Source organism: Drosophila arizonae, chromosome 2 (genome assembly GCF_054131065.1).
Source record: "Drosophila arizonae isolate 15081-1271.41 chromosome 2, UAZ_ARI_1.0, whole genome shotgun sequence".
NCBI classification, from domain to species: Eukaryota; Metazoa; Arthropoda; class Insecta; order Diptera; family Drosophilidae; genus Drosophila; species Drosophila arizonae.
The window spans coordinates 23,879,448-23,907,422 of record NC_142922.1 but is presented as its reverse complement, the minus strand read 5'-3'; the positions used below and the strand labels follow the sequence as shown (position 1 = coordinate 23,907,422).

The following is a 27,975-nucleotide window of genomic DNA, read 5'->3' as shown; positions in this document are numbered from 1 at the left end:
GCCCTGGTACAAAAGTAAATAAACAAAGTGAAGAGTTTGCAAATAAAACAGCGAAAATTTTGTAAAGAAAAACAGTGCGAAAAATGTGATAATTTGCTATTAGATGTTTTAAGTGGCTTGCAGCGTGCTGTGCATGATATACTTGCTGAAATAAGACGCAAGACCTTTTATGTGCCAAGGCTATGAAACATAATGATGACTCTGATGAGGGTAAGTAAAAGTCAATAAACTTCCATCGCCACAGGGTGGCTAACAACGCCATAAATGTCAAATAGGCGCGAAAAAATAATTTTAAATATAAATAAATGAAAATGTGATACGCTTAGAGACAAATTTGCCAGATTTCAGTCCAGTATTTTTACTCGAGCTCTGCAGTCGGGTTGATACTTAATCCATATATGTACATATGTACATACATAAACATGTGCGTAATTGCATATGTATATTTGTTTACACTGAGCAACGTAAACAAATAAATGCACACCTGTCCACCTGTCTGCCTAACCATGACCCATACCCAATGTGCAACAGTTGTTTGTGGGATTTGTGTGTCTTGCGCACTGTGTGCGACGACTTCAATGAATGAAATGTTGGCTGAACCGGACACCAGACGACGAGTCGCGACGTTGGCGACAAATGAATCGATTTTCCAAGGAGACTGTCAAGCCAATCGTTGGCTCAGTTACAGTTTGAACAGCTTCACGCACGGTCGCTCGATGGCTTAAACATATAATTTGTTACTTTATTTCTTTGGAAAGCTGGGGTCAGGTTATATAAGAATGTCTTGGAAGTTTATCGAAGGCCCTAAGCCTGGCACCGAAACAGCTTTGGATGCCTGCGACTATTTTGTCGATGAGGTCATTGAGAATTCAGGTGGAATGGGTGCGGCACATACCAATCAAAGCCATCGACCATATGGAAGCTTAATTATTCAATCTGCCTTTGTGTCTTACAGATGCGCGCGAGGAGGTGCGTCAGATAAAGCATGCCGAGCTACGTGCGGCGGTTAGTGCTGGAGATGAACGCACAGTGCGAGTCCTCCTCGAGGCTCTGGGGAGGGAGCGACAGATTATCGTGAACGTGGCACCAGCCGGTGCCAATACTCTGCTTTATATGTAAGTTAAAATTGCCAGAAATTACGATGTGTAATTACGATTATGTAAGGCCAGCGTGCATTAGATGGTTGTTTAAGTGCTCAATCAACTGAGCAATCAATATGCAGGTTGAAGCCCCAGAATGGATTATATTTTACAGCTCGGCCTCTTATAATTCTCCCCACTACTTGCAGCGCCAGTCAATCTGGCTTTGAGAGTATCACACAACGTTTGATTGACGCTGGTGCAGATGGACGGTCCCACGCGGTGACTAAGTATTCGCCTCTTTATGCAGCCGTGCACAATGGTCATTATGGTATAGCGAAGCTTATGCTGGAACGATTTCCGGAGCTGATACAACAGGCAACTGTGGAGCGCTGGCTACCTTTGCATGCGGCCTGCATCAATGGGCATATCAAGATGCTGGAGCTGATAATAAATTTCCCATATCCTGACTACCTCTATCAAACATATCGTGACGAAGAGGGGCAATGGGAGTGGCGCCTGCCCTTCGATGCGAATGCTCAAGATGTGACTGGGCAAACCAGTCTCTACATAGCCAGCTTGCTGGGCAACAAGCAATTGCTGAACGTGCTGCTCAAGTGGCAAATACGTTGTCGGCGTACTTTGAGTGACGATTCAGGCAGCTCGACTACGAGTCAGAGTACGCCCATTACACCGACCCGCAAGCGTATCTCGTTTGGAATACAGGCTATCATGTCTAAGCTGCATATTTCCGGCGAGGGCGACACACTCGAAGCGCAACCCACGCAGGAACAGGAGTCGTTGAGATGTCCGCTCCATATTAATTTGCTCTGTGGGGCGGCACGTGAAACAGCGCTTCTAGCAGCAGTTCGCGGAGGGCACTTAGATGTTGCGCAAGCGTTGCTGCAGCATGGCGCAAATCCAAATATTGTGGCCAAGCCCGTAGAGGATCACAACGATCCAAAGTGCAGCGAAGAGATCTATGGCCTAAGCAATATGCCCATCACCGAGGCGTGCAAGCAACGGTCCCTGGCCATGCTGGATCTGTTACTAAAGTTCGGTGCACGCGATGATAATGGCACGGCGATAAGTGTGGCCATTGCCAGCGAGGATGAGGCGTTACTCAGTCGGTTGCTGGCTCGTCGCGTGCATCCTGACTCGGACTATAAGATTAATAAAAAGGGACTGCCCACACCAGTGGAAGTAAATGTGTTTCAGCCCTCCGCCAGCAATATTTCGTATAGCGCCATGTTTCCTAACGTTCCAACGATCATTGACTGGCACAGTGTGAATATGAATGTGCAACTGCCGTTTGTGCGGATTGGTTGGTTGGTGAGTGGGGTGCTCCAATTGAATCCCAAGCTTAGTTCGCATCCCAGGCTGAACGAGGTAGCGCTAACAGCCATCACTCGAATTGATTTCTCGCATAATATTTTAACCAGCATTCCGCCGGAGCTGTTTAACCTAGTTAGTCTCAAGTGAGTGTTTAATTGTAAACTGTTAAGAGGATTAAAAGGATTAATGATTTCTAATATTTAGATATCTGAACATTGCGCAGAATAAGATAACAGAGCTGCCGGAACCCCTAGGCAAGGCGTACAACTGTCCCGTGTTGGATGAGCTCTTTCTGCAGGATAATCAACTGACTACTCTGCCGGCAGCTATTTTTCAGCTGCCCGCTTTGACCATTTTGGATATTTCCAATAATAAACTGCAGAAGTTGCCCTTCGACATGTGGAGTGCGCCCAAATTGCGTGAGCTAAATGTAGCCTTCAATTTACTTCGCGAACTACCCGTACCGCCAATGCAAACTAGCGGGTCCCTGCTTAGCTTAGATAAGCTACAGATGCTGCAATCGTGCGATGAGGCGTCCTCCAGTAAGCCGCATTCGTTGGTGCTGCAAAAAATTACGCATCGCAATCTCTGGTCTACAGCGCTGGACGTAACAGACAATGACTTGAAGTGGCAGCAGGAACAAGAGCAAGATCAAGAGCAGGCACAGGCATTTGCAGATGGCAAAGTTCCACATGGTGTCTCCCAGCTAAGCAGCTTAAACATTGCTAACAACTTGTTTACCAGCATTCCCGCTGCGCTGCCTTGCTTGGCGGTTAATTTGACCAGGCTGAACATGTCCTATAACAGTCTTCGCTCCATGGGTCATGTAACCAGCTATCCGGCCACATTGAAACAGCTGGATTTGAGTCACAATGAAATCTCGTGTTGGCCCAGCTTGCCGCGCATTACGGAATCCGATCCGCATCTCCTGTGCTATAGTCATGTACAGTTGCCAGATGCCAGCACCGATGAACCTATCTATAAGGCTTCTAAGAGCAACAGCTGTTCCTTTCGGGCTTCAGTGCTGAAGAGCGTGTGCCGGCACAGGCGTCATCTACGGCTGGAAGCTCTGCGAACTCTTATTCTGGCCGATAACCTACTGACGCGCATCCAACTATCCACAGATGATGCCACGACACTATTCAATGAAAGCGAGGATGCCGATTGGAGTGTGGTTGGTGTCAATAAGTCCAAAGTCATATTTCCCAACCTATCCATGCTGGACATGACCAATAACTGCCTGAAGGAAATACCCGCGTCCTTGCACGAGCTGAGTAGCCTCTCCGTCTTAAATATCAGTGGAAATGTCCAGATTACCGATTTGCCACCTCATTTGGGTCTGCTTTCACGACTGTGGAATTTAAATACACGCGGCTGCCTGCTTCAGGAGCCGCTGCGTTCCATGATTGAGAGCAAAAAGCACAAGACCATGGACATTATTGGTTATTTGAAATCTATCTATGAGGATGCACAGCCGTATGCGCGTATGAAGCTCATGGTGGTGGGGTCTTGTGGCATTGGCAAGACCACGCTTCTGGATCTACTGCGTCAAGGCATGGGCAATAGTTCGAGTGGCTCCAGCTCGCATCGGTCGCGCGCTAATGAGAATCATTGGGCCAAACGTATGGGTCATTCGCGCAGCACCTCGCGCTCCCAGCGCCAGGCAAACATCTCAACGGTTGGCGTGGATATTGGGACATGGATATGCGAGAAGCGGAAGCGTGCGACTGGTTGTCAAGCGATTGTGTTTCGCACTTGGGACTTTGGTGGCCAGAAGGAATACTATGCAACGCATCAATACTTTTTGTCCAAGCGTAGTCTCTATTTGGTGCTCTGGCGCATTAGTGATGGCCACAAGGGCTTAGCAGAGCTGCTGCAATGGCTGGGGAATATTCAGGCACGTGCTCCAAATTCACCAGTGCTCATCGTGGGAACGCATTTCGATGCGGTAGGGGAATCGATCTCTGCCCAGCAGGCCGAGCAACTGCAGCAGTTAATACGGGAGAAGTTTATAGCTATACCAGATGCTGAAAAGATTGGACTGCCACGCGTTATTGACTCTATTGAAATTAGCTGTCGGTTAGTCGAATTGAATCCAATTTATATACAATATATTATATTATAATGTTTGTTCTATAGCACCCTACACAACATCCATTTGCTGGCCAACATCATCTATGACACGGCCATGCAGTTGCGCTCGCCGGGCTCCAAGGAACCGATGCTGCTGCAGAAGATACCTGCCAGCTATATCGCTTTAGAGGATATTGTCAATGTTATTGCTTCTAGTCTTCGTGCTGCTGGCCGCGATCCCGTGCTGGATGCGGAGCAATATCGATCTCTGGTCACGGAGAAAATGCGTCTGCATAACTACAAAAGTTTTCGTGATGCCGCTGAGCTACAGCAGGCGACAACCTGGTGCCACGACAATGGGATTCTTTTGCATTATGATGATGCGACTCTCAGGGATTACTATTTCCTCGATCCTCAATGGCTGTGCGATATGCTCGCGCATGTTGTTACCGTGCGCGAGATCAATCCATTTGCGCCCACTGGCGTCATGAAACTGGACGATCTACAGCTGCTCTTCCGCAGTGTGCACGCGCAGAGCAACGGGAATCGAAGGTGAGTCGATTTGCCTACTCATATGTTTACTGGAATTAACCTTTAACATTCTTATGTTGTTTTCAGCTATATAGTCAGTTTACTAAACAAGTTTGAGGTGGCACTTACTTGGGATTCACGAACATTATTGATTCCCTCCTTGCTGCCGGTGCAGGAGGCAGCTGTCTATAACGAAGGCACAACGGTTAAATTGCTTCAGCGTGTGCGTGGTCGAAATGTTGGGTGCTCTGTCTCACAGGAGCTGAATCTGAATAAGCTCATCTATGAGCCGCGACCCTCGACTTCTTCTGCCTCCATGAGTAGCCAAGGATTGCGTCGTATGTTGCTCATGACTTACTTTCCTTCTGGTTTCTGGTCACGTTTGATTACACGCGTCCTGGCTGATGAGCAAATTATTGAAGCCATTCGAGGCGTCTATGTTGTCGCGCAGGATGTAAGTCACCCCAATTATATTTGGCTTAATGTATTCTAATTTCTGTTATATATTAGAAATATCTTGACTTTGATTTGCGCGGATCGCTGGAGCAGGATACACAGTGGAATTTATGGCAGACGGGTATAGCTCTCTATTATGGACCGATTCTAATCTTTCGAATTTGGGAAGTACCCTTCCAAAACAACGAGCGAACGCAGCCTTTTCGTACAACTAGTAATCGCTTCAAACTCAAGTTGGATGGTATCTGGAGCGATGTGAATCTAAGTTCCTCCAGCATTTTGGAAGTTTTCTTTCCGCTCATTAATGTGACCATTTCTCAAGAACTCGAGTCAGGCGAGAGACAACTACTGGCTGAGCTGCAGCCGCATATGTCACATGTTGCCAATCTACTGGCCTTGGTTGTGGATCATATTGATCTGTTGCTAGAGGATTGGTACCCAGCACTGGGTACGCGCTTTGTGCATACTTCAGAAGGCCGTTTCTTAATAACACGTCTTGTGCTCTGCCCACGTTGTTTACGTAAGCTGCAGCTGCAGAATGGTGCAGATCCCGCGGAAAAGGAGCCCAGTCTGCCAAATAGCAGCAGACCCAGTCGTAGCACTAAGCGGGGCACATACTTTCTGCATGGCGCCGGTGATCCTGGGGACGATGGAGCATTAAATGTGTTCTCTGCTTATTTGAATGCAACTGCAAGCCGAGAGAGACGCTCAGCTGATTCGCTGGGTGCTGGATCGGACGCAGACTCGGGAGTAGGACCAGACTCAGCTTTCTCTTCACGTAACACCTCTATAGATGGACATCCTACCTATGCATCGCATCATCTGCCGGATAACTCGAACGTCTGCTATGCCTGGATGGTTGAGGAGTGCATTTTGTCTGTGTATAATCAAATTAAGCTCAGTTGCCCGGTTCATCTAGAACAGTCAATGGCTCAGCTGGCGCCGGATGTCATCTTTGCAGATATACCCGACAAGCACACGATTGCCACGGACTGCATCGTCAAGGGCTCTCTACTGGGACGTGGAGCCTTTGGGTTCGTGTTTAAAGCCAGCTGTAAATTACGTGGAACTCGGGTTTTCCGGCCGGTAGCCATGAAAATGCTTCAGCCAGTGCAGCCAGGTGCGCGAGCCAAGGAGGTGAGTTCAGACTAAAGTTAAATAGTTTAGATATTATTTCTTTTTACTTTGCATAGAGTGCTTTGATGGCCTACAAGGTCGCACTGGGCAAATGGGATCGAGATCCGCTGCAGCACTCCTGCAAGGCCTACTGCACAGCCAGGCAGGAGTTGGCCGTGCTGCTCACTTTGAAGCATCCGAATATTGTTCCGCTGGTTGGAATTTGCATTAAACCTTTGGCTTTAGTGCTGGAACTAGCGCCATTGGGAGGCCTCGATGCTCTACTACGCCAGTATAGACGAAGTGGCGCACATATTGGTCCGCATACATTCCAAATGTTAGTGCTGCAGGCTGCACGCGCCATCGAGTATCTGCACCGAAGGCGGATTATATATCGGGATCTTAAATCTGAAAATGTGCTCGTCTGGGAGCTGCCCCAACCTCACACTGAGGATAGTCCGCGCAACCAGGTGCACATCAAGATTGCGGATTATGGGATAAGTCGGCAGACGGCGGCTGGTCTGAGTGCCAAGGGTTTCGGTGGCACAGAGGGATTTATGGCGCCCGAGATAATAAGATTTAACGGCGAAGAGGAATATACCGAAAAGGCAATTCGTAATAAATAAATGATATGCATATCCGCTCACATTTTATTTTCCATTTAGGTGGACTGCTTTTCCTTTGGAATGTTCATCTATGAGAACATCACCCTGCGCCAGCCCTTCGAGGGCCATGAATCCATCAAGGAGTGCATATTGGAGGGCAGTCGTCCGGCTCTGACACATCGTGAGACACAGTTTCCCACTTGTTGTCTAGATCTTATGGTACTCTGCTGGCACGAGCAACCGCGTCGACGGCCATCAGCAAGTCAGATAGTCTCAATACTGAGGTAACTTTTGATGACTACGTTTACTTTTGATTATTATCTGACAATCAAATTTACCCTTTAGTGCACCTGAATGCATCCATTTGCTGGATGTGGTAGCTTTGCCACATAACGACAAGATTGTTTGCGGCGTATTCCAATTAATATTGACTGGCATTGACGAGGAGCGGTCCGGCCTCGAGCTGTGGCTGCCTGCCTTTGGGTCACACATTGATATACTAGACGTTGCGCCAACTGGCAGTGTGCTGCAGTGCAGCAGCATTAGCTGTGCTCCACAGCCACAAATGGTACCGCCCAAAACGCCCGAGAATAGCGCATCCTCCCGAGCACGCTCCGCACAGCGTATGCCAAAAGTGAATATGCTGTGCTGCTGCCTAGTGGGTGAGGCTATTTGGATGGGCGATGTTTCCGGCAACTTACACGCCTATAGCACATCGAGCTATGCACATCTGTTCTCCTACATGCTTGATCCTGCCATCAAGTCAGCTGTGATAAGTTTAGTATATATGGAGGGTATTACGCGAGTCGCGGTGGGCTTACAAAATGGTCGCGTCTTCCTGGTGGATGCCAGTCGCATGCCCACTAACTGTGCCTTTGCCGAGGGCTCATTTGTACTAACTGAGATCTGTTCCGGATTTGTGCTACATGCTGCCTGCTCAGTGTTAATCGAAGGGTGAGTATGTTATAAATCTTTGAGAATCTCGAATAATCTTTTGGGATCTCTGCAGCGTTTACGAGCTCTGGTGTGGTGAGTTAGCTGGCAAAATCAACGTTTTTCCAGTCAATGAATCTGGTGTGTGTGGTCATCAGGCCTTGTGTCACAGCGACGAGCCGAATCTCATTGAGGATGTTAAAGTGACGCGGCTTTGCAGCAACGAGAGCCACGTCTTCAGTTGCTTGTATCCCGGTTGCATGGTCTATCAGTGGGGAACTATCTCAAAGCGCATTGAAAACAAATTGGACTGCTCTAAGCTACTGCCTTGCTCTGAATCTCTTCAGAGCATTGCGATTGATGAGCACGTAAATCTTATTAAATGTCAAATCTCAGCGCTGGCGGCCCACAATGCAGAGCTGTACATAGGCACTACCTGGGGTTGTCTCATTGTAGCTGAGTTGCTTACGTTGCGTCCCATTAGCGTATTTCGTCCATATGAGAATGAGGTAAAGAATTTGGTATATATATATATATATATATTTTTAGTAATTATGGTTTATAAATCTATTGCAGATCAAGGCTATAATCACCATGCCGAATGCCGGCATTCCACTAATAGCTACGCTCGGACGGCGCTATCGCTCGCTGATTTCACGTTATGTGGACATGGGCGAGTCCACTTCGAATAATTCTAGCTCAGTAGCAAGCACGCCTACGCATGGTGTGGGTAAACTCATGCCCACAACAGATTTAGATAACCACATACATTGCCTGCTTTGGCGAGCCAAGAACTGGACCTAAGTCCGATCTCAACTATGTACTAGGTACAACATTAATTAACCACTAAATGTATGGCCAAATAAATGGCCGAATATTCTAAAAAATATTTAAAATCCATTTTAAATATTTCTGTTTCATATATTTTTTGGTGCATATGCAAATCAAGTACATTTATTGCACAGAACAATTAGCATTAACAGTTAAGCTATATTCAGTTGCTTTAATAGGCACTTGAACTTGAAAAGGTATTTTTCAAATTCTTTCAAGCATTCCATTTGAATTAAAAACTTTTTAATAAAGTTAACGATGACCAATTCAGTGGTATTATTACTGTCCTATTGAACCCACTGTCATAGAAGACTGACGACTACGTGAGTAAATCGAATCCGAGCTCTTAAGCACGCGCACATAGTTATTGAAGTCAATTAAAAACCGAAACTCTTCCAAGAAAGCCTCCTTGAACGGTACCTGAAAGTGTTTGAATTGAATTCTTGGTTTAAATTAAATTAAATTAAAATAATGTTAACCTTAAAGTGCCGCGCCTTTTTGACGATGAACAGCACCCAGCTGACCGCCCCATAGAGCAACGCGCAGCATGAACCCACGAGTAGCACGAAGAAAACACCCTCCAAATTATCCATGGCCAGAGCTGTGGCTTCTGGTGCTTCTTCCTTGGTGGCGCAAATTCCAGAGCCAACTTCATTCCACCATTTGTTTTTCATCTTCTCCAGCACACCCTGCTCCTGTAGCTGCAGCAGAGCATTATTCAGTTTATCACGATGAGGCCAATCTGCAGGGAAACAGTTTAAGTGCTTAAGGAAATTTTTTATATTTAAGGATGATATGTTTTATGTTACTTTTCCGCATGGCTATGCCATAGCCTTTCTCGTCCAGAGCATCGCCAATTTTCTTGAGATTACATTCACGTTTTGTGTTGTACTCAATGGATGTGGATTCCATGAGAAATGCGTATTGAGTGCTAACCTTAACGCGGTCCACACCTTCTTGGTTGGTCTCTGTTAGATACTCGGGATGCTCAGTCATAAATTTATTCATTTTTATGTAGCGTTCATCCTCAGAGTTCTGTCAAAGTATTATTTAAGCAGTTCCTTGTAGTATTAAAAAAATGGTGTGACTTACTAAAAAGAAATTTCTAGTTGATCCTGTTCGCTTGGCTCCATAGACAACGCCATCTTTGTTATCCGCCAAATCATCCACGCTGTTGATTAAACTTTGTGGCTTCTCAATAGTCAAGAAAGCAGCCAGATTGGCTGTATAGGAGGACACGACAATCAACGTGAAGAACCACCAAAAACTAGCCACAGTGCGTGTGGATAAGGCTCTGTTGGAGAATAAAAGGCTATGAAAATTTCCTTAAATGATGATTACGTAAACTCACTTGGGTCCTATTTCTGAGCCTTGCTGTAGCAGAGCACCAGTTGTAAACCAAATTGAGTTGCCTATTGTAAACTGATTCTCTAACTCTTCTGGCTCTTCAATGCAAGGGTAGGGGTTATCCCATTCACTGGGCGACAGACGGCCAAGTATGAAAAAGCTTAACGAAACGCCCAAAAATGACAATCCCAGGAACCACCAGACCTCCTCTGAAAACGGATCCATGAAGGTGAAAAGTTCTGGTTGGGCTTTCTGAGGCTTTAAGAAAAGTATAGCGATGCCTAAAATTTAAATATATGTAAATATGAGCTCATAATTACTAGAATATTTTATACTTGCCAAGATTCATAAACGGTATACTAAATTCGATGGCCTCCTGACGCTCCGATGTTATAGTCAGATCAGTGACTGCCAAATCAGCGTGCTATGATGAAATGTTAGTTTAGATAATAATAATTCATCTGAGGTAAAGATAGCTTACTCCATGCATTATCTCTCTTAGCATGCCCGTAGACTCATTCGAAGTTTTGTTGTATGAGCCATAGTCATTGCCTCCATTCTTAAATGTAAAGTTAAATCCAAGCTTATCAGCCAGTTCCATGATCAGATCTACACCATATCCTTCATATTGACTGTTGCCCTCAAGCTGCTTGTAGCTCTCCACCAAACTGGCGTAAGGTTTGTTCTGTTTAGAACAAATTTATTTTTAGCTTCAGCTAAGCCCTGCTGGTTTGCTCTCTTACCGGCACTGAAAGCAATATGATAAACGTTTTGTTTGCCAGAGAATTGTCAATATTATCGAATTGAGAGTTGGTCGCTGCCAAGCGCTCTGGCCTGAAGTCACGCTCCTCGCTCCACGTGCCCACTTTGACTATTCCGGAGGGCTGTAGCTCAATTACGTCCAAATGATAGCCTTTGCGTACGTTTCCCTCAAAGTAAATAGGTCCAGTGAGCAATCGGTCCTTAAGACGTAGCTATTAGATAGTTGAGTACTTAGCAAAAGTCAAATATTTTATTTTATTAAATAATAATACCGTTCTCATATAGTTTTTGAAGGAGGAACCATCGTCTCTCACACTTTCTGTGCGTTGTGAGCAATTCTGAGAAACCGGCTTAAAGGGCAGATTCCTTAGAGTTTCAGCAAACAATTGTACTGCATCATATGTGAGAGCCATTTCCACGGTAATGGGGCAGGAGCCTAAAAAGAAGAAAATGAGAGTCCGTGCCGGAATATAAAGATATTTTGTTTACCATTCCGAAAGTCATCTTGTTCGCTTGTATAGCCCATTTTCTCCATAAGCTCCTTAACAGCCATTTTTTCCGAGGAAAACAGTCGAAAACTTGTTATATTGGCCTCACTGTATTTGTACTCCTCCAAATCGAATGAGTGAAAGTCTAAATTTCCAATAATATAACTATAGTCCTCATTGATAATGCCAACTTGTTGTGCCTGGAATGGAGAAGGTCATAGATTTATTTATTAAATAGTTTTATAAACGATTAGTGGATCCCACTTGATTCAGAAACTCTGGCACTGTATCAGTAGAGCCCACGACTACAATCCGATTGTCTTTGGACTTGCGTACGCGCCTTAACACCGGCTTATAGTTCCCATTCAGCTGCATGTCGTAGCGTAACACTGTGACGATTGGCCCATTCATGCCGAAGAGGGAGTTGAGCTCATTCAAAATACTCAGATATTCAGCTGCGAAGAAAAATTTGAAGTTAAGGCATGGCATGAAAACACAAAAATAACATACCCGATTCATAAAGAAATATAAAACGCGACCACTCGAACGCAGTTATAAGGCTATAGAGAGCCTTCGATAGGTCAGCAGGATGGGGATGCAAATTGAAACCCTCGGAATTTTCGCTCATATAAGAGTATATATGAGGTATATCCATGGCATCGCATATGGACATCAAATGCAAAGCCGTGTGTCGTGATGAAGGTCCAAAGACACCTGCTATACCCGTCTGTCGATAGTGTTTGCATTAAATTGTTTATTTTTATCCAAGCAACAAAGATGGAGACCCACCTCCAGCATGCGACACAGCTTACCGTAACTTTGGTAAGCATCGCCGTAGTTCACTTCCGCTTTTAGGGATGTCATAGCTAGGCCCAGCTCTTCATTAGCTACGTCGATTGCATGATCAAATACAATATTCATTTCATCCGTATTTTGATCAGTGAGCAAACCTGAAAATTTAAAATTAAGGATTATTTAAGGAAATTTAAAATCATTAAGAGGGATTCTCTGCTAGCTATAGAGAACTACAAATATTTTTGTTGTTAATTTTTCGAGTAGTTGTGGGTAGCTCCAAGTCGGGCATACTCGAACAAAGAACACTATCTTGTCGAATTTGTAATCATAATAATAAAACGTAAGTTTTGCCGGTTTGTTTATAAACAAAAACTTGAACTTAATGCAGTCTATATTCAGATATTCAGAGTACATTTAGACGCTGCCACGATTTCTTGAAAAACAAAACAAACAAATACTTAAAAGCATTTTATGAGCTTTCAGCGTTGATGGAACGAACAGCATGTTCTCTTTACGAGACATTAAAAATAAATCAGGCGCACGGCGACCGCAATGCTCATTGCTAGAAAAACTTACCAATTGGAATGCTGGCCGCGTTTTGGAAGCTATCATATCCGCCATAATGTTCATATTGTGCATTAAGAATCGAAATTCTTGATGTGATTATTGAAAAATATATTAAAATATTAATCATAAACATTGTCTAAGGATGAAATAACTAAGCTTTCTGCTCCATATATATAATACAATATTAGGCAGAAAAATAGGCTGCACCTTTAGACTTTATGTTCTTCACGCATTGAGCGAAAGTTGACGACTGAATGAGCATTTCCAAAATATCAATTTGGAAAAAGTTTTGAGTAAAAGTTTAAATAAGCTTTGAGTTCAAAAGTTTATTTAAGCATTATTACGATATTATCAAGTGAGACAATTTACAAAATAATAAAATATATCGTTTTAATTATTTTAATTAAAGATTTGGTCTGATCCTAGTCTCCATCGGGTAGATTATTCTCCGAATCAGTTTCCAGAGAGTCTATGGACTGTGAGGAATTCCGACTGCGTGAATAGACCGACTGGGCGCTCTTCAGAGCTCTTTCATTTTCCGCAAAACTGACAACAATTTTAAACTCCTCAGCAAGCGCATCGCAGAAGGGCACCTGTAAATAATAAGTAGAGATTGTTTCCTAAGAAGCATCTAACTTACCTCGTAGAACTTGGCTTTCTTGAAGACAAACAAACACCAGTAGAAAAAGGAGATGATAAAGGAAAACAATGAACCAACGATAAGCACAGCGTAAATGCCACTTAAATTTTTCATGCCCAATGCAGAAGAGCCCTCGTCGTCGCTCTTGTCCTGTAATGAATGATAATATGTATTATACTTATTTAAAAGAGTGCTGAAGCATTGACAACTTACGCTGCAAACACCGGCGCCTATTTCATTCCACCATTTGTTCTTTAACCTAGCCAAGACTCCCTGTTCCTGCAGTTCGAGTAGCGCATTGTTGAATTTATCGCGATAGGGCCAGTCTAGGTAGGAATATTTTAGTTTACTTTTAGTTTAAGGTCGAATTCTAATCTGTACTCACTCTTGGGCATTGCAATGCCATAACCCTTCTCATCCAGCGCTTCGCCAATCTTTTTCAGAGTACATTCCCTCACCGTATTATACTCTATAGACGTTGATTCCATGAGAAAAGCATATTTTGTGCCCGCCTTGACTTTATCGACGCCCGCTTGATTGGTTTCAGTAAGCATCTCTGGATGATTGGTCATGTAGGTATTCATTTTCATGTAGATCGGGTCTTCGGACGTCTGAATTAGGGCAAGTAAACATTGATTACTGTTACGTTCTTCCATTTACTACTTACCAAGAAAAAGTTTCTCGTTGAGCCGGTGCGCTTTGCACCATATTGCACATCGTCTTTATTCTCTGCTAGATCTTCAACGCTGTTAATTGAACTGGACGGGTTTTCTATGGTCAGAAACGCAGCCAAGTTCGCAGTGTATGAGGATACCATGATCAGCGTAAAAAACCACCAGATAGCTGATATTGTGCGTGTGCTCAGGGCTCTGTGATATGGAAAAATAATTATTACAAATTATTTGTAAGATTTTATGGTAATACTTAGGTGCGATTTCGGAGCCCTGCTGGAGCAATGCGCCCGTAGTGAACCACAGTGAATTGTTTATGGTGAATTGATTCTCCAGCTCTTCCGGTTCTTCAATACAGGGATACGGATTATCCCATTCGGAAGGGGAGAGGCGGCCCAGCACAAACAGACACAGCGACACGCCTAAGTACGCTATACCCAGGTACAGCCAAACCTCTTTAGAAAATGGGTCCATGAATGAAAAGATCTCGGGCTCCGCCTTTTGGGGTTTTATATATAAAATGGCAATACCTTACCACCAATTAAATATTATTTAAAATAATTTTTAAAGCATCATATTCAAAATGGCTTACCTAGGTTCATAAATGGTATGGAAAAGTCGATGGCTTCCTCTCTTTCTGAAGTGATAGTCAAGTCAGTGATGGCCAAGTCTGCATGCTGTTAGAGATTGTCGATTAATTTATAATATAGTTAATCACATAGTGAATACTATTTACGCCCTCAACGATTTCCTTGAGCATTCCTGTTGTCATGTTTGTGCTCTTATTGAAGGAGCCATAATCGTTGCCACCATTGTGAAAGGTAAAGTTGAAGCCAAGTTTATCAGCCAGCTCCTTAATCAGATCTATGCCATAGCCCTCATACTGATCATTGCCAATCAGAGTATTAATGCTTTCCACCAGACTAGCATAGGGTTTGTTCTGTATATGGCAAAATGTTAAGCAGGGAGACTATATGAAATAGGGTTTAGCTTACCGGAACAGAAATAAGCACTTTAAAGGTTTTATTCACCAAGGTATTTTCCTCGTTCTCATTAAGATCTATTATTGGTGGTGGTCGCTTAAATTCAAAGTCCTTCCCCTCCTCCCAGGTGCCCACCTTCACCAGACCCACAGGCTGCAGCTCGATCACATCGAAGGTGAATCTCTTACGCATATTGCCTTGAAAAAATATTCGTCCCGTAATTGTTTTGTCCAAAATGTCCAGCTGTACAATATAACGATCAATATATCAAAATATCTAATTTTTTAAAAGCATTTTTACCGATCGCATATAGTTCTTGAATGTGGAGCCATCCGGCTGAACATTATCATGACGCTCAGAGCAATTTAGCTGCTGCGGCTGGTAGGGCAAAAAGTTGGTTGTTTCGGCAATGACTCGCACTGCATCATATGTTAGGGCCATGGCCAACGTTATAGTGGAAGAGCCTACATATATTAAATCATTGAATTAAGTATGAAATATATAATGGGAGAGAATTGATACTCAGATCTCACCATTGTTCATGGGCTCACTTTCGCCTATCTCGTGTTGCAGTGTTTCGACTAAGTCACGCACCTCTTTCTTATCCGGGTCAAACATGCGTATGCCAGTTATATTTGCCTCACTGTATTTGTACTCCTCCAGTTCGTAGGTGTGCAGATCTAGATTCCCCACCAAATATGTGTAATCCTCATTCATGATGCCCACCTGCTGTGCCTGACGCAGCAGCTCGGCCACGCCCTCCGTTGAGCCGACCACCACGATGCGACTATCCTCCGACTTGCGGATGCGTCGTAGAACCGCCTTGTAGTTGCCATTGAGATTGAGATCGTAACGCATCACTTTGATGACTGGTCCTTTGGTGCCATACAATGTCATTAGGTGATCCAGTATGGTGAGGTATTCCGCTGCAAGCAGTAAAAAATTATCAGATATATTCCGATAGAAAAGGCATTTGCCATACAGGACTCGTAGCAGAAAATGAAGCGGGACCATTCGAACTGTGTGATGATGTCGAAGAGCGCATGGGCAATGTCCTCCGGATGCGGATACAGGTTAAAGCCATCGGTCTGTGGACTCAATGACAGGTGCGGATATATGAAGGGCACATCTTTGGCATCGCAGGCATTCAGTAGATGGGCAGCAGTATGCCTGGCAGCAGGTCCAAATACGGCGCCCACCCCATTCTATAGCAAAATAACGATTTTAATTAACATTCAGAACTTATTGTTTACGCATTTCTCACCTGCATTAGTTTGCATAGTTGCTCAAAAGCATGGACAGAGTTCCCATAAGCCACTTGCTCTGTTTCACCCACCAGTGGGACGCTCAGGTCGCTGTTAACCACGGCTATGGCATGCTCGAATGTTTGGCGTATTCTATCCGTGGTATCGTCAGTGATTAGACCTGCGCGCCGTTGATTGAGTCAAAGAGCGATGAGTATGCGAGAGTGTTTGAGTGGAATGTCTGGTCAATTCTCTGTTAGCTTACCGATGCGTATGGCCTGCCTATTGGAAACTGCATAGGGATTGCTGCCGTAGCCATGGACTGCACGTGACCACAGAAGTACCACAACAGTCAACCAAAAATGCATTTAATCTATTTCTATTTGTTAATTTTGAATATTTTCTTTTTATTAAGTAAGTGTTCTGTGTCTATTTTTGATACTTTTCTCTGTTGTCTATATATATTTGTGGACAACCAACTCAGACGTGTGTTGCTCGGCGATCCGTCCCCTCTGAAGACACTGCTACAACTGAAGATGAACATATTAGAAAATATGCTCAAAAGTTTTCCAAAATATTTGTTTTCTATGAAGCTTGAAAGCTGCAAAGTTTTGGAACTGTTGCCAGTGTTGCGTCGTCCCCCTATACATACATATATTAGAATAGATAGAAAATAAATTTCTTGATTCGTTTGTGCACATTTCGCTATTGTTAATATTTTATTAGAATTATCACAAACATAAATAGTTTCAACTAAATTATTGCAATTTAAAAATATAGTTAGTTAAATACTATAGTATATATATATATAAAATAAAATCATAAAGTATATTATACTTTATTTTTTTTCTTTTTGGCACACTTCGGTTTAAATATCTTTGGTTGAATACACTTGCGAATATATCCTGGTAGTTTTAGTTGAATGGCAAGTCAGGTTTGGGATAAATCCGAAAATAAGCGCCGTCTGTAAAGTTTAAAAGGGTTAAATATGATGCTCTTGCAAAACTAAAATCGAGTTTTAGTTTAAGAATTTTCACATTTCCAAAACTTTAATTAATTATAAATATAATTGTATATTAAGTACATACATACATATATGATTAATAATAAAGTTATAAATTCTTACTTTAAAAATTTCTAAAATTTATGTGTTGGCTTGCTAATTGGAAAGACAATTGAAGAAGTTCACCACCACAAGAAGGAGAGTAACAACCGCATAGGGAGGCCATTAAAAGCAATCCAACTAGTGGGCATAAATCACCATTAATTAAGGGAATGTAAATTGTGGCGCAACGGGCCCAACTGAAGTGCGACGTTGTTGATGACAGCACCACAACAAGCCCATCTTCAATGGGATAAATGACAGCTGAGAGGAAGCTGGCGAACATCAAGCGCAACTCCCAATCAAGGGGCTCCGAAAGTGGAGCGATTCTGAATGTGATATGTCAGCATTGGAATGTTTAGTGCTAAGTGGTTTTATTTATTGATATAATACTTACAATTAGATCCAACTGGCGTGTGCTGGTTGGTTTAGGAATGGATCGTTCGTAATACTCTTAGGCTATAGGAAACAATGGATTTCGGCTACCAGACACTGCACTTCTTTTGGGGATTCATGGGCGTGCCAGCCGCGCAGTTGAACTCGCGTGCAAAGTCATATGAGTTGGAGAGGGTGCCGATGACACGATAGCGTCCAGGACTATGTATGGCTGTGTTTAGCTTGTTGCGTATCGCCTCCGGTCGCATGGCGCCGCACCACACCTGGCCGAAATTTAAGAAGAATAGCTGCGGTCCGGTCATATTTAGTCCCGGCAACATCTCATCCTTGGCCTCGTTGGGGTTTTCATTTAACCAACGCATGTAAGCGTGAAAAGCTTGCCGCAGTCCTCCATTGTCCGCAATATTCTCGCCTGAGGGGCAGATGACTGATGAGCCATGCAATTAATTGGATTACTGGATTTGTGGCCTACCTTGCGTGCTCTCGCCATTGAGAGCTATGCCCACCTCCTCGACCGTATAATTGCCGTATTGTGAAATGATACAGCGGGCGCGGTCGTCGAAGCCGCGAATGGACGAGTCCGTCCACCACTTGTGTATGTTGCCATTGCTATCGAAGAGCCGGCCTTTATCGTCGAAGCCGTGGGTCAACTCATGCCCAATGACCACTCCGATGCCACCAAAGTTGAGAGATTTGGGAAAATAACGATGATAGAAGGGCGGCTGCAGTATGCCAGCGGGAAACATGATCTGATTTTTGTTGCGGCTATAGTAGGCATTAACAATAGCCGGTGCCGTCTGCCAGTTGGTTTTGTTGACACGCTCGTGCAACTTGGCCTGCTCCATCTTGGCCGTGTGCAGCAGCACATTGAGCGTGTTCTCAAAGTATTTATCTGGGTGTATATCGATACCAGCATACTTCTCGTTCAGCTCCTCGGCATTAAGTATAAAGTCCGGATAGCCAATCTTAAGGGACATGGCATTCACCTTCTCCTCGGCCAACAGCTTAGTCGTCTGATCTAACCAGTCTGTGGTCTTCAGTATGTCCCGGAATGCCTGCTGCAGCTCGTGGGTCATGCGCATCGTATCCCTCTTGCTGTTGTCATCAAAGTACCGACTCACAAACATCGAGCCTACGGCCATGCCCATATTCGTGTTCACCTGTGCTATGCACACCTTCCACCGTTGCGGACTCTCTTCGCGCCCAAAGAGCGCATGGTAGAAGCTCTGTTTGATGTCATCGAAGCGATCGTCAACATTGTTGATGCGATGCCGTACAAACCGCCACATCATATAGTTGGCCACTGTGCGGGGCTCCGTAACGGCAAGCAGTGCCACCAGCTGCTTCATGTACTCCACCGCATAGATGACCACCTGTTCCGTCTCGTTGACGTTGCGTCCCTGAAGGGTACTCAGGTACACAATCCAGTCAATCTGTGGCACCGTCGCCTTCAGTTGCTGTAGCGTCATCCGTTTGTAGAGCTGTGCAGATTAAAAGTTATAGTATTATTGATAATGGACAACAGATTTATGAAGTTCATTTACCACTTACCTTGGTTACATTGAGTCGTTGCTCCGCTGGAGCTGTAATCGCTGCCAGCCTTGTCTCGAAGGCAATTAGTTCGGTGGCCGTATGAGTTGCATCCGCTTTGCTGGCGCCCAGCTTGTGCATCACCTCGGACATGTAACGCTGGTAGGCAGTCAAATACTTGGCATTGCTCTGCTGCAGAAAGTATTCGCGTGTGGGCAGGCCCAGCCCGGTTTGATCGAACTGTATGATATTCTCCTCAGAGTTCTTGATATCAGCGCCCACCCACTGGACGATAAGTATGTCGTTGTTGTACCGACGCAGCGTGGCGGCTAGTTGCTGCCAGTTGAAGTGGGTGCTACGCCAATCCGGGTCAAGGACTGGCCAGCCGCCCAGCTGCCGAATGAGCGAGTGCAGCGGGTCTAGGCCGCGACGATTGAGCAGCTCGCTGTTTACGCATGACTTGTATAGATTCTTTGCCTTCAGTTGAGCATCGTGTTTGGGTTTCAAGAACTCCTTGGTATTCACTTGCATCGGTGTCATTTCCTCCTTGTACTTGTCCTTGTCTTTGTCATTGTCCTTATCCTTAATATGTATCGTAGAAGACGCCGGCGTATCCTGCTCTCTGTTCCTCTCGCGCACTGGTTCAAAGAGCCTTTTCCGTTTGGTGGCATTGGTAAAGCGTTTATAGCGCACGAGCACACGATTCAGCAAATGCCGCCGATGGACAATGTGCCGACGTAGTCGCTCAGCCTGAAGCTCGGATGCCTGATCCGTTTCCGGCTCCTGCTCGTTCAGTTTGAATACGTTTTGCCGCACTCGCATCTCTGAATTTGGTGACTGCGGAGTCCTCTCAAGCAGATTGCGCAGCACTAAATCCAGACTCTCACGCAACATCTCAAAGGTATCGAAGCCCGCCTTGTCCTTAGGTATGGGGTGCAGCCTCTCCCAGTTACCGCAGGCAAACTTGTAAAAATCCACGCACGGATCTACATGTCTGTTCATGTAACGCTGCATGGTCTTCGACTGGGCTTGACGTATATCCTCCCGAGTGCCCTGCTCGTTCCAAAAAGACTGCAGTGAGCTCTCAATCAACTCCGCTTCCAGATTATCCACATGCTGCTCCTGCTGTGCTTCACGTCGCTCCCGCACTGCCTGCCGTCGCTGGGACATGTACTGTCTCTTATCCGGATACCGTTTGGGTGTGCTCTTCTTGCGACTGGTGTCGAACTCGGAGCCTTCATCGTCGACCACAGTGTTCCTCTCGGTGTCTGTCATTTCGTTCTCGAAGCACTCGCTGGGCATTGCGCCAATCACAGAGCCATGGGGTAGAAAAGATGTGCGGGCATCTTTCATTAAAATGCTGCGATCCTCTAGCTCTAGTGTCTCGCCATTCGAATAGCGATAAGGCAGACAGCGCTTGGCTTTCTCTGCTGCGTTCAACTCTATCTGTGTACGCTTGGCGTGCGGCAATAGAAATTCATCATTGATTAGGTCATTGTAGGTCTCTCCCTCCGGCAGCAGCGACTCGTAGTCCTCCAGGTAGCCGGGCACCGAGATGGCAGCTTTGCGTTGCTCGCGTACGCGTTGTTCGCTTAATTGCAGCGCTTGCAGCATTCCGTCCAGCCGCAGTAGCAGCAGCAGCACCAATGTCAATGGCAGCATCACCACTGGAATCAGTAAGAGCAATTTGCAACAGGTTAGACCGGGACACCACTGTACGCGACCTGTTTGCTGATTAACCCCTAGCCCCAACTTGACGCGACGCTCGGTACGAGCGGCACGCGGATTTGGCGGTGGGTGAGCACCGTGCACCTGCACCAGCGTCAGCTTCAAAGGGATGTGGCGACTCATAATGCACGTTTTCAAATATGTTTAATCAATATGAAAACGACAATGAATAGTGCCGAATGGTGAGCTCTGGCCTTTATACTTTAATTAAACGCAATTTTGTTCGCGACGCAATTGCGAAAGAATGAAAAGCCGCCAGCTAAAGAGCCGCGAATCGAAATCGAGAAAACCGAGAACCGAGAACCGAGAACCGAGAACCGAGCAACGCGAACCGCGATCTGATAGCCGAGAGCAGCCAGCAACGAGATTGAGTGCGGGCGCATCAGTCGCGCGCGCATTGCCTACTAAAACTGCTAGCTCCATTCGGGACTGTCCAGTGCGCCGGTCAAGCTGGACGTAATCACGGCGCGCGACAAACAATTGAATGAAGACGACGACGGCAGAGACGACGCCGACGCCCACAGCGCGGCGCTTAAATAAGCCCCTCAGAAGCATGGCACACAAGAAAAGGAGATGGCGTCAGAGACGGAAGAAGAGATAGAGATAGAAGAGGTAGCGACGTAATTGTGATCTGTGTTTACTGTTCAGCTACTCTATGTATATAAATGTGTGTGTATTTGTGCTGGTGTGTGTGTTTATGCGGTCTGCTTCTTCCATTTAGTTTGTCTGTCAGGCCGTAAAGCCAAGTAAATATTGACCGCTTGGAGTAACATTAATGCTCTACCGATATCAATGGGTCTTTGACCTTCTGCAATTGCTTTAACCTGCAGCAGAGTCGATCGCATTGCCATAGTCCCAGCTTTTGACCCATTAACCTTATTTGGGTGCTTACAAATCGACTACTTCCGGTTGTATTAATGTGCGCTAATGTCTGCTAAACAAACAAGTTTTGTACAAGCAACAACAACAATCATCATGTGCTATCCGTAATACAATATAGCCATTACCAGAGGCAGCTGCAGCCGTTGCAGCAACAAACATATCGTACTGAAAATTAGTGTCATTATCACTAGCACACACACAGACACATACTCACAGTTTGTACATATACATTCATACAATCTGTGAATGGTGGCACCTCAGTGCTGACCTCCGTCCGGGTTCAGCTTTGAATTGGGTCTAAATTCAATCAATTTAATTTAATTTCACAAAACAATTGGACGTAACAGACAGCCAAAGCAGGTTAAACTTTGTGCTTCGCTGCGCTACACCCTACGGGGTACGGCATATAGACAGTGACAATTGTTGAGTAGTTAAAGAATTTGTGTGTACATACAAACTGTCGCCATAAATCTGTTTAATCAGTCCAACAGCGACTTGGTGCCCTTTTTATTTTCTTTTTTAAGGAATGCTTCAAGTAAACGTATATTGAATAAAAAATAAAAAAGTACTCTGCTGAAGCATTTATTTTAATTGTATTAGTTAACTTTTCGTTGAGTTTAAAGAAAATCCAATTTACATTAATCTCTTCTAGAATTTCAGTGGAAAAAGTCGCGGCAAGGCGAAATTCTATTACCGTGCGTATACGTAATATTCATCATGGTTGTTAAAATGTCAAAAGTATTTACTGCTTATATACATAATCACTGGCTGCACACACACACGTACACATACATTCATTTATACACACGCAAGTTACTAGTTAAGTGAATTTAAGCTACTTGCGAGGCGAAAGAAAACTTGTCAGTAAATTGCCTTTCGACATCATTTTGGGTTTAGGTTAGTATTACAAGATTATGCGGATAATTGCTGGCATGCGATGCCATCTAATATGGCGACACGCAGCTCATGCTCAGCAAAACAGTCCACCCTGCCTCGGACCCATCCACACACACGCACACACACACACACATAGAGAGATTCAGCACATTCACGTTCGCATTCACAGAGAACAAGCCTATGGACACTTTTTTGTTGTTGGCGTCCACTTCGCCATCTCGTACCGCACGAATTTGTGCTTCATGAACAGCAAACACGCAAATTAGCTTGAGTGAGTCTTTGTGTGTGTGTGTGTGTAAAATGAGACGTACTTTTATGCAAATGTGTGGATCGGCCTTTTTATGCGTGTGTTGTAGGGTGCATCTGTAGTGGTGTTCACTTGAATTGCCGTTGCTTCGTATGCTAATTTTAGCCTTAAACCTTTTAATTAGCGACTATGACCGAGATTGGATAACATGTCAATTAAAAAGCAGATACACACACAAACACATACGCAAATACGTGGCATGCACTGCATAGCATATTTGTTGTTGCGGCTGGCGCGTGCAGCTGCAGTCTGCGGGTCTAGAGTTTATATAATTGTCAACCTTATGGCTTCTAATTGCGTTTGACCATCGGACTCATTTGATCTCTAGTTCAAGAACACAAACTATGTAGAACTGGGAGAATATCTCACGTCAGGTTGTGCGAAAGGTAAACGAATCATTCATGAATCAGTTATTAAATGTGAGCGTGAATGAGCGTCGAATGAATGAACACCGAACTACTATAGAATCTTTTCAGTTGCGCGTTTAATCACAAATCAGGTTTCTTATCAGCGCAGTACTTCCCCCTACAATAATTGGCAGTCAGCAAGTCTGATGAGCTGAACAGTCACAGCAGACAAAAAATTAATTAATAGGAATACAACTAAGACGTATGTGATGTGTGTTCTTATCTGTCCTAAACTTGTCAAAGTGTTTGGCATGCGCAGCTTCCCTGAATTATACCCTGTATTCAAATAGGTAATCTGAATGGTTATTATGAAAATTTATTTACCAGCATGCATTAAATCTATTTTGGGTAATTGCTTAATAGGCAGCTTAGTCGACGTAGCTCTGTCCGCCTGTCTGTCCGTCTGTCTGAGTATGAGCTTGTCACTTTCCGTATCAATTAGACTTGAAATTGTAGGTCGCTGTATGAAGCGCGCATATATCCGTTTTCATATTATCGAGGTAAAACATTTCGCTTTTTAATACCCTTCCCTGCTTCCAAAAAAAAAAAAAAATATGTTTACATAACGTCGCCCAAAGAAGAGCACAAAAGTAGTCTCTGCGTCAGCTGAGCTGCTAGCGGAGAAGTGTAAAATTATTGGAATCTCGCTGAAGGGTTCAGGGCATTCCGTAGTCGAGCCGTCTCGACTAGAGCTGTCTTACTTGATTTTTTTTTTTTTTTTTTTTTTTTTTTTTTAGCATATCACGATATGATCAATGCGGATGTGAAATTTCTTACTACTTATCGTTAACGACCGATTGGGAATGATGTTCACGTTTGTAACGATGCAACTTACAATGATGCAGAATTATTTTCACAAAACCTGTTTTCAGCACTTATTGCGTATTCAGTCAAACCCAAGAACTGAACTCTGATCCGAGAACATGGACTGAATAACAGTTAAGGAACAACACTTACATTCAAACTGTGGCACACTTGAACTTGAACAGCTTTCCAGTTGCTATTGACTTCACGCACTTCATGCAGTTTAAATATTGTATCGAGAACCGAGTAATTTTTGCTGTCGTTGTTGCTGCTGCTGCATCTGCCTGTTAACGCCTTGGCAGCGAAGTAACGAATGCTTTACCGGCCTGACAATGATGAGCGTTGAAGGCGAAATGTTGCTGGCCCTTGATGTGACGTTCTGATGGCGGAATAATGGTAGAGCTGCTGCCAGTATGTCCAGCACTCAGCGCTTTGCTGCTACTAATTTTAATTGCCGCGAGATTACCGCTAATTGATATGTCTAAAGCAGCGGGCGCATCTGCTTTGTGGGCGCACTCACAGTGAAAGCCAGATGGGAACTCGACTGTGAGCATATCATCAGTGTTTCTTAACAGTTATCAGTTGACTTAATAGTCAAAGCTTAGTCTGACAGCAAAGTGCTTTTCAATTAAAACCAAAGCAAGTGCGAGTACCAGTACGAGTACGTGTACGACTTTAATAAACAATTGTTTTTGCTAACTAATTATTTACAGAATGATTTATGGGAGTGTTTCAGTATGAAATTAACTGTCATATCGTTTAAGGAAAGTTGAAAAGAATGAACGAGCTTGTACGTACATATGTGTGTGAGAGGGAGCAGAGCGAGTTTGGAAGAGTGAGAGAGAGGGGGAGAGAGAGGGAGAGAGAGAGAGAGAGAGAGAGAGCGATAGTGAGAGATTTAGGGAAATAGAGAGAGAGAGAGCACAGCAGAGAGAAAGAGATGAGAATCTATCGGTCTATCGAGACAATAAGGAGAGAGGGAGAGCTATGGAAATAGAGAGATAAAGACAATTACAAATTGAGAGATAGAGAGATACAGAGAATGAGAGAGAGACTATTAGACACTGCGAGACGAGAGAGTGAGATCGAATTCTGATTAAATCAGAGCTTAAGCCTTTGGCAGTTCATGCCAATCAATTGTGATATGAGAATCGTGCGCTTAATTAAATTCTTTTCACAACAAATTAAACGCGAGTTGTCGACTCGAAAGTGCGTGCAAATAAATTGCATTTTGACATTCGAGTGGTATTAATTACCATAAGCACCATAACGTGGACATTAATCATTGGAATTGGCGTTGTCTGCGCTTATGTACGCGATTAATTGATTACATGAGTGATTGAGCTTATTTGTTGTCAGGCTTTGACAAGAACATTTCAATTTGTATTGGCTGGACCACACCTGATATGTCCATAGAACATTGATATGCTATGCTCAAAATGTTTTTATTTTATTTATTATTATTTACACCTGCTGGCACTCAAGCTGTTTGCGAATGTCGTCATGACATGTCCCGCGTCACGCTCCCCATTCAATTGCGATAATAATTCTTAACGTATTTATTCAACACATTAATTTGTTTATTTGCTATTTGTTCTTGTTTTCTTATGAATTATACAATATATATTTTGATTAGCTAATTTATTTATTAAGCATTCTATTGTGAGCGTTTGTGTAGGACTTCTAACTGGGCTTCACAATATGCGAAATGCATTTTCTAAAGCGCTGCCCTGAGTAAATGTTTTCATTGCAAATAACAAATAGCTGTAGGAGGCGCCGTTTATATTTTACCATTTTTTATGGTTTCAGTGCTGGCTCTCCAGTTCCGTTTAAAGCAAGCATATTTATGGGACTTTTTAACGAGTATATATGGATATGCAGGTGTAATTAAATTGACGTTCTTTGACTTTGATTGATATTGAAATATTGGTTATGTAAAAAGCTTTACACTAGATTTAACATGTAAAGTAAACAGTGTATGAAAAAGATTACTAAAAAAGTTAATCAAAATATATACTGCATTTATATATTTGAAATAATTTCAAAAAATGAATTAAATGTTATTTTTGCTAATGGAAAATGTAATGTAAACGTAATTTATTTCGAAATAAAGCATAATGGCCAATTAATTATCTAAGTATTGGTTTATTCGCTTGATTACTGCATTACTGACACTCAATTTGCTTTGTTCGATTTCATTGCAGATATTCCACTAATGCACCCAACTCCCCGGTTGCTTTTCAAATCGTCGCTCCATTTTAATGGCTAATTATTGGAAAACCAAAAGACAGCCATGCCAGCCGGTGGAAAGTATAATATTTCGATTAGTGGCAGATACAAACCAAAATCGTTGGCCAGCCACATAGTTAAGCACTGTCCCGATTTGTGGGTCCACTACAGTTGGAGCTGCCGTCGCCTCATTGCGGATCCAAAAATGGTCAGCGTTTTAATACCTGTGCATAAATCTTATACTATCGATCATTGTCAAGTGGCTAGATAATTTACAATAAATCTGCACAGTATTAGAATCCGACATGGTCGGTTTGTTTTTGTTGTTGTTGGGCGGTGCAATCGAGAGCTGCCACAAAGCGAGCAGCATACAACATAAATTAGGATAATTACAATTGCACCCACAAGTGCCATTCGAGCCTTGGTAGTAGCAGTTGTTGTTGTTGTTGTTGTTGTTACTTTTGCCATGGGGCTAGCAAGAATTTTGATTGCATAAACACCATCAAAAGCAATAGCAACAGCAACAACTCGGAGTGGCCCAATAACATTTGCCGCTAAAAGTTTATGGCAAGCGAGTGGAAATGAAAATCCATTGGGCCGCTGCCACCGCCACATTTGAAAATTAGCCAAAAAATGTGCAAACCATGGCAATTACAATAACACCAACAGCAAGCACAAAATAACAAAAACCAGAGCTGTAAAATCAGGCAATGAAGCGAGAGGGTGCCAAGTGGAATAATCGCCATGGTGGCTCAGGCTTTGCGGTGGGTGACTGGATGCAAAAGTCCACAATTAGGAGCCGCCGAATTTGGCCGCGAATGTTTGGCAACTCTTTTGCATACCGGGGCATGGATTGAGTTCCACTGTCTCCCCAACATGTTCAGTTAAATTAGTTGCCCAAGCGCAAATTTAGTTTAGCAACTCATCGGCTGTAGGTCGGTTGGTGCATGCTGTGTGGCTGTGGTTGCCGGTGGTGCAGGCGTTGCCGTTCCTGCTGCAATCGACCAACAGACCAGACACAACAAAATCAATTAAAACGAATCGCTGAAGCAAAGTTCCACCGGCTCCAACGGCAACTCCAACTGTCAGCCAACTGCCAGCTGTCGACTCGTTCATCCGTGACTTTGCACTTTTACGATGGCAACGGTAACGGCAACAGCAACGGTAACGACTAAGCCAACAACTAACGTTAACGGCGCCTGCGATTGCAATTCCAAATGAGTGACCACCCGCCCGC

General features: G+C 43.9%; 4 protein-coding genes and 1 long non-coding RNA gene across 9 annotated transcripts; 2 read left to right on the top strand and 3 right to left on the bottom strand.

Annotated features, from left to right (window-relative positions):
* Lrrk (Leucine-rich repeat kinase) lies at positions 1-14,170 on the top strand. 3 transcript variants are annotated; one of them, XM_018017996.2, is made up of 12 exons: positions 1-210; positions 956-1,115; positions 1,289-2,557; positions 2,619-4,493; positions 4,554-5,039; positions 5,106-5,472; positions 5,529-6,611; positions 6,668-7,198; positions 7,256-7,479; positions 7,541-8,149; positions 8,205-8,637; positions 8,705-14,170. In XM_018017996.2, exons 1-12 carry the CDS (start codon positions 183-185, stop codon positions 8,930-8,932), a joined length of 7,293 nt encoding a protein of 2,430 aa, XP_017873485.1. In that variant the 5' UTR covers positions 1-182; the 3' UTR covers positions 8,933-14,170. The 3 variants fall into 3 exon arrangements, with proteins under 3 accessions (XP_017873485.1, XP_089332384.1, XP_017873483.1); XM_089476258.1 differs by lacking the exon at positions 1-210 and adding an exon at positions 352-873; XM_018017994.2 differs by lacking the exon at positions 1-210 and adding an exon at positions 352-882.
* On the bottom strand, positions 9,069-13,067 carry GluRIIE (Glutamate receptor IIE). Its single transcript, XM_018018673.2, has 14 exons — positions 12,928-13,067; positions 12,346-12,506; positions 12,067-12,283; positions 11,821-12,011; positions 11,558-11,756; positions 11,341-11,504; positions 11,050-11,280; positions 10,788-10,991; positions 10,646-10,730; positions 10,311-10,587; positions 10,052-10,253; positions 9,769-9,994; positions 9,439-9,701; positions 9,069-9,379 (listed from the first exon to the last, which is right to left on the bottom strand). Exons 1-14 carry the CDS (start codon positions 13,049-13,051, stop codon positions 9,239-9,241), a joined length of 2,685 nt encoding a protein of 894 aa, XP_017874162.2. The 5' UTR covers positions 13,052-13,067; the 3' UTR covers positions 9,069-9,238.
* GluRIID (Glutamate receptor IID) lies at positions 13,225-17,420 on the bottom strand. The gene is made up of 15 exons (XM_089476265.1): positions 17,294-17,420; positions 16,722-17,098; positions 16,477-16,637; positions 16,195-16,417; positions 15,746-16,138; positions 15,513-15,676; positions 15,225-15,455; positions 14,966-15,169; positions 14,822-14,906; positions 14,483-14,759; positions 14,226-14,427; positions 13,944-14,169; positions 13,772-13,884; positions 13,559-13,708; positions 13,225-13,511 (listed from the first exon to the last, which is right to left on the bottom strand). Exons 2-15 carry the CDS (start codon positions 16,822-16,824, stop codon positions 13,341-13,343), a joined length of 2,703 nt encoding a protein of 900 aa, XP_089332391.1. The 5' UTR covers positions 16,825-17,098; positions 17,294-17,420; the 3' UTR covers positions 13,225-13,340.
* On the bottom strand, positions 17,143-25,101 carry Nep4 (M13 family metallopeptidase neprilysin 4). Of its 3 annotated transcripts, XM_018000590.2 has the most exons (5): positions 24,663-25,101; positions 19,506-21,151; positions 18,427-19,435; positions 17,956-18,366; positions 17,143-17,420 (listed from the first exon to the last, which is right to left on the bottom strand). In XM_018000590.2, exons 2-4 carry the CDS (start codon positions 21,144-21,146, stop codon positions 18,041-18,043), a joined length of 2,976 nt encoding a protein of 991 aa, XP_017856079.1. In that variant the 5' UTR covers positions 21,147-21,151; positions 24,663-25,101; the 3' UTR covers positions 17,143-17,420; positions 17,956-18,040. The 3 variants fall into 3 exon arrangements, with proteins under 3 accessions (XP_017856079.1, XP_017856078.1, XP_089332389.1); XM_018000589.2 differs by lacking the exon at positions 24,663-25,101 and having other exon boundaries at positions 19,506-21,335; XM_089476263.1 differs by lacking the exons at positions 17,143-17,420; positions 24,663-25,101 and adding an exon at positions 17,468-17,887 and having other exon boundaries at positions 19,506-21,335.
* On the top strand, positions 21,684-27,042 carry LOC149270600 (uncharacterized). The gene is made up of 2 exons (XR_016271593.1): positions 21,684-21,824; positions 26,714-27,042. It is a non-coding gene; the product is annotated as an uncharacterized LOC149270600 (long non-coding RNA).
* Positions 27,043-27,975: the final 933 nt, after the last annotated feature.

Bases quoted from the DNA above. Each gene is read 5' to 3' on its own strand.
- Nep4 (XM_018000589.2), bottom strand. From the start codon at position 21,335: ATGAGTCGCCACATCCCTTTGAAGCTGACGCTGGTGCAGGTGCACGGT. The intron at 19,436-19,505 runs GTAAGTGGTAAA...TAATCTGCACAG, and splicing joins AACGACTCAATGTAACCAAG to CTCTACAAACGGATGACGCT. The intron at 18,367-18,426 runs GTAGGCCACAAA...TCTGCCCCTCAG, and splicing joins CAATGGCGAGAGCACGCAAG to GCGAGAATATTGCGGACAAT.
- GluRIID (XM_089476265.1), bottom strand. From the start codon at position 16,824: ATGCATTTTTGGTTGACTGTTGTGGTACTTCTGTGGTCACGTGCAGTC. The intron at 15,677-15,745 runs GTGAGATCTGAG...TAATATATGTAG, and splicing joins AAGTGAGCCCATGAACAATG to GCTCTTCCACTATAACGTTG. The intron at 15,456-15,512 runs GTAAAAATGCTT...TATATTGTACAG, and splicing joins TCAAGAACTATATGCGATCG to CTGGACATTTTGGACAAAAC.
- Lrrk (XM_018017994.2), top strand. From the start codon at position 780: ATGTCTTGGAAGTTTATCGAAGGCCCTAAGCCTGGCACCGAAACAGCT. The intron at 8,150-8,204 runs GTGAGTATGTTA...GGATCTCTGCAG, and splicing joins TGCTCAGTGTTAATCGAAGG to CGTTTACGAGCTCTGGTGTG. The intron at 8,638-8,704 runs GTAAAGAATTTG...AATCTATTGCAG, and splicing joins TTCGTCCATATGAGAATGAG to ATCAAGGCTATAATCACCAT.
- GluRIIE (XM_018018673.2), bottom strand. From the start codon at position 13,051: ATGTTTATGATTAATATTTTAATATATTTTTCAATAATCACATCAAGA. The intron at 11,505-11,557 runs GTAAACAAAATA...TCTTCTTTTTAG, and splicing joins ACAAGATGACTTTCGGAATG to GCTCCTGCCCCATTACCGTG. The intron at 9,995-10,051 runs GTAAGTCACACC...ATACTTTGACAG, and splicing joins CAACTAGAAATTTCTTTTTA to AACTCTGAGGATGAACGCTA.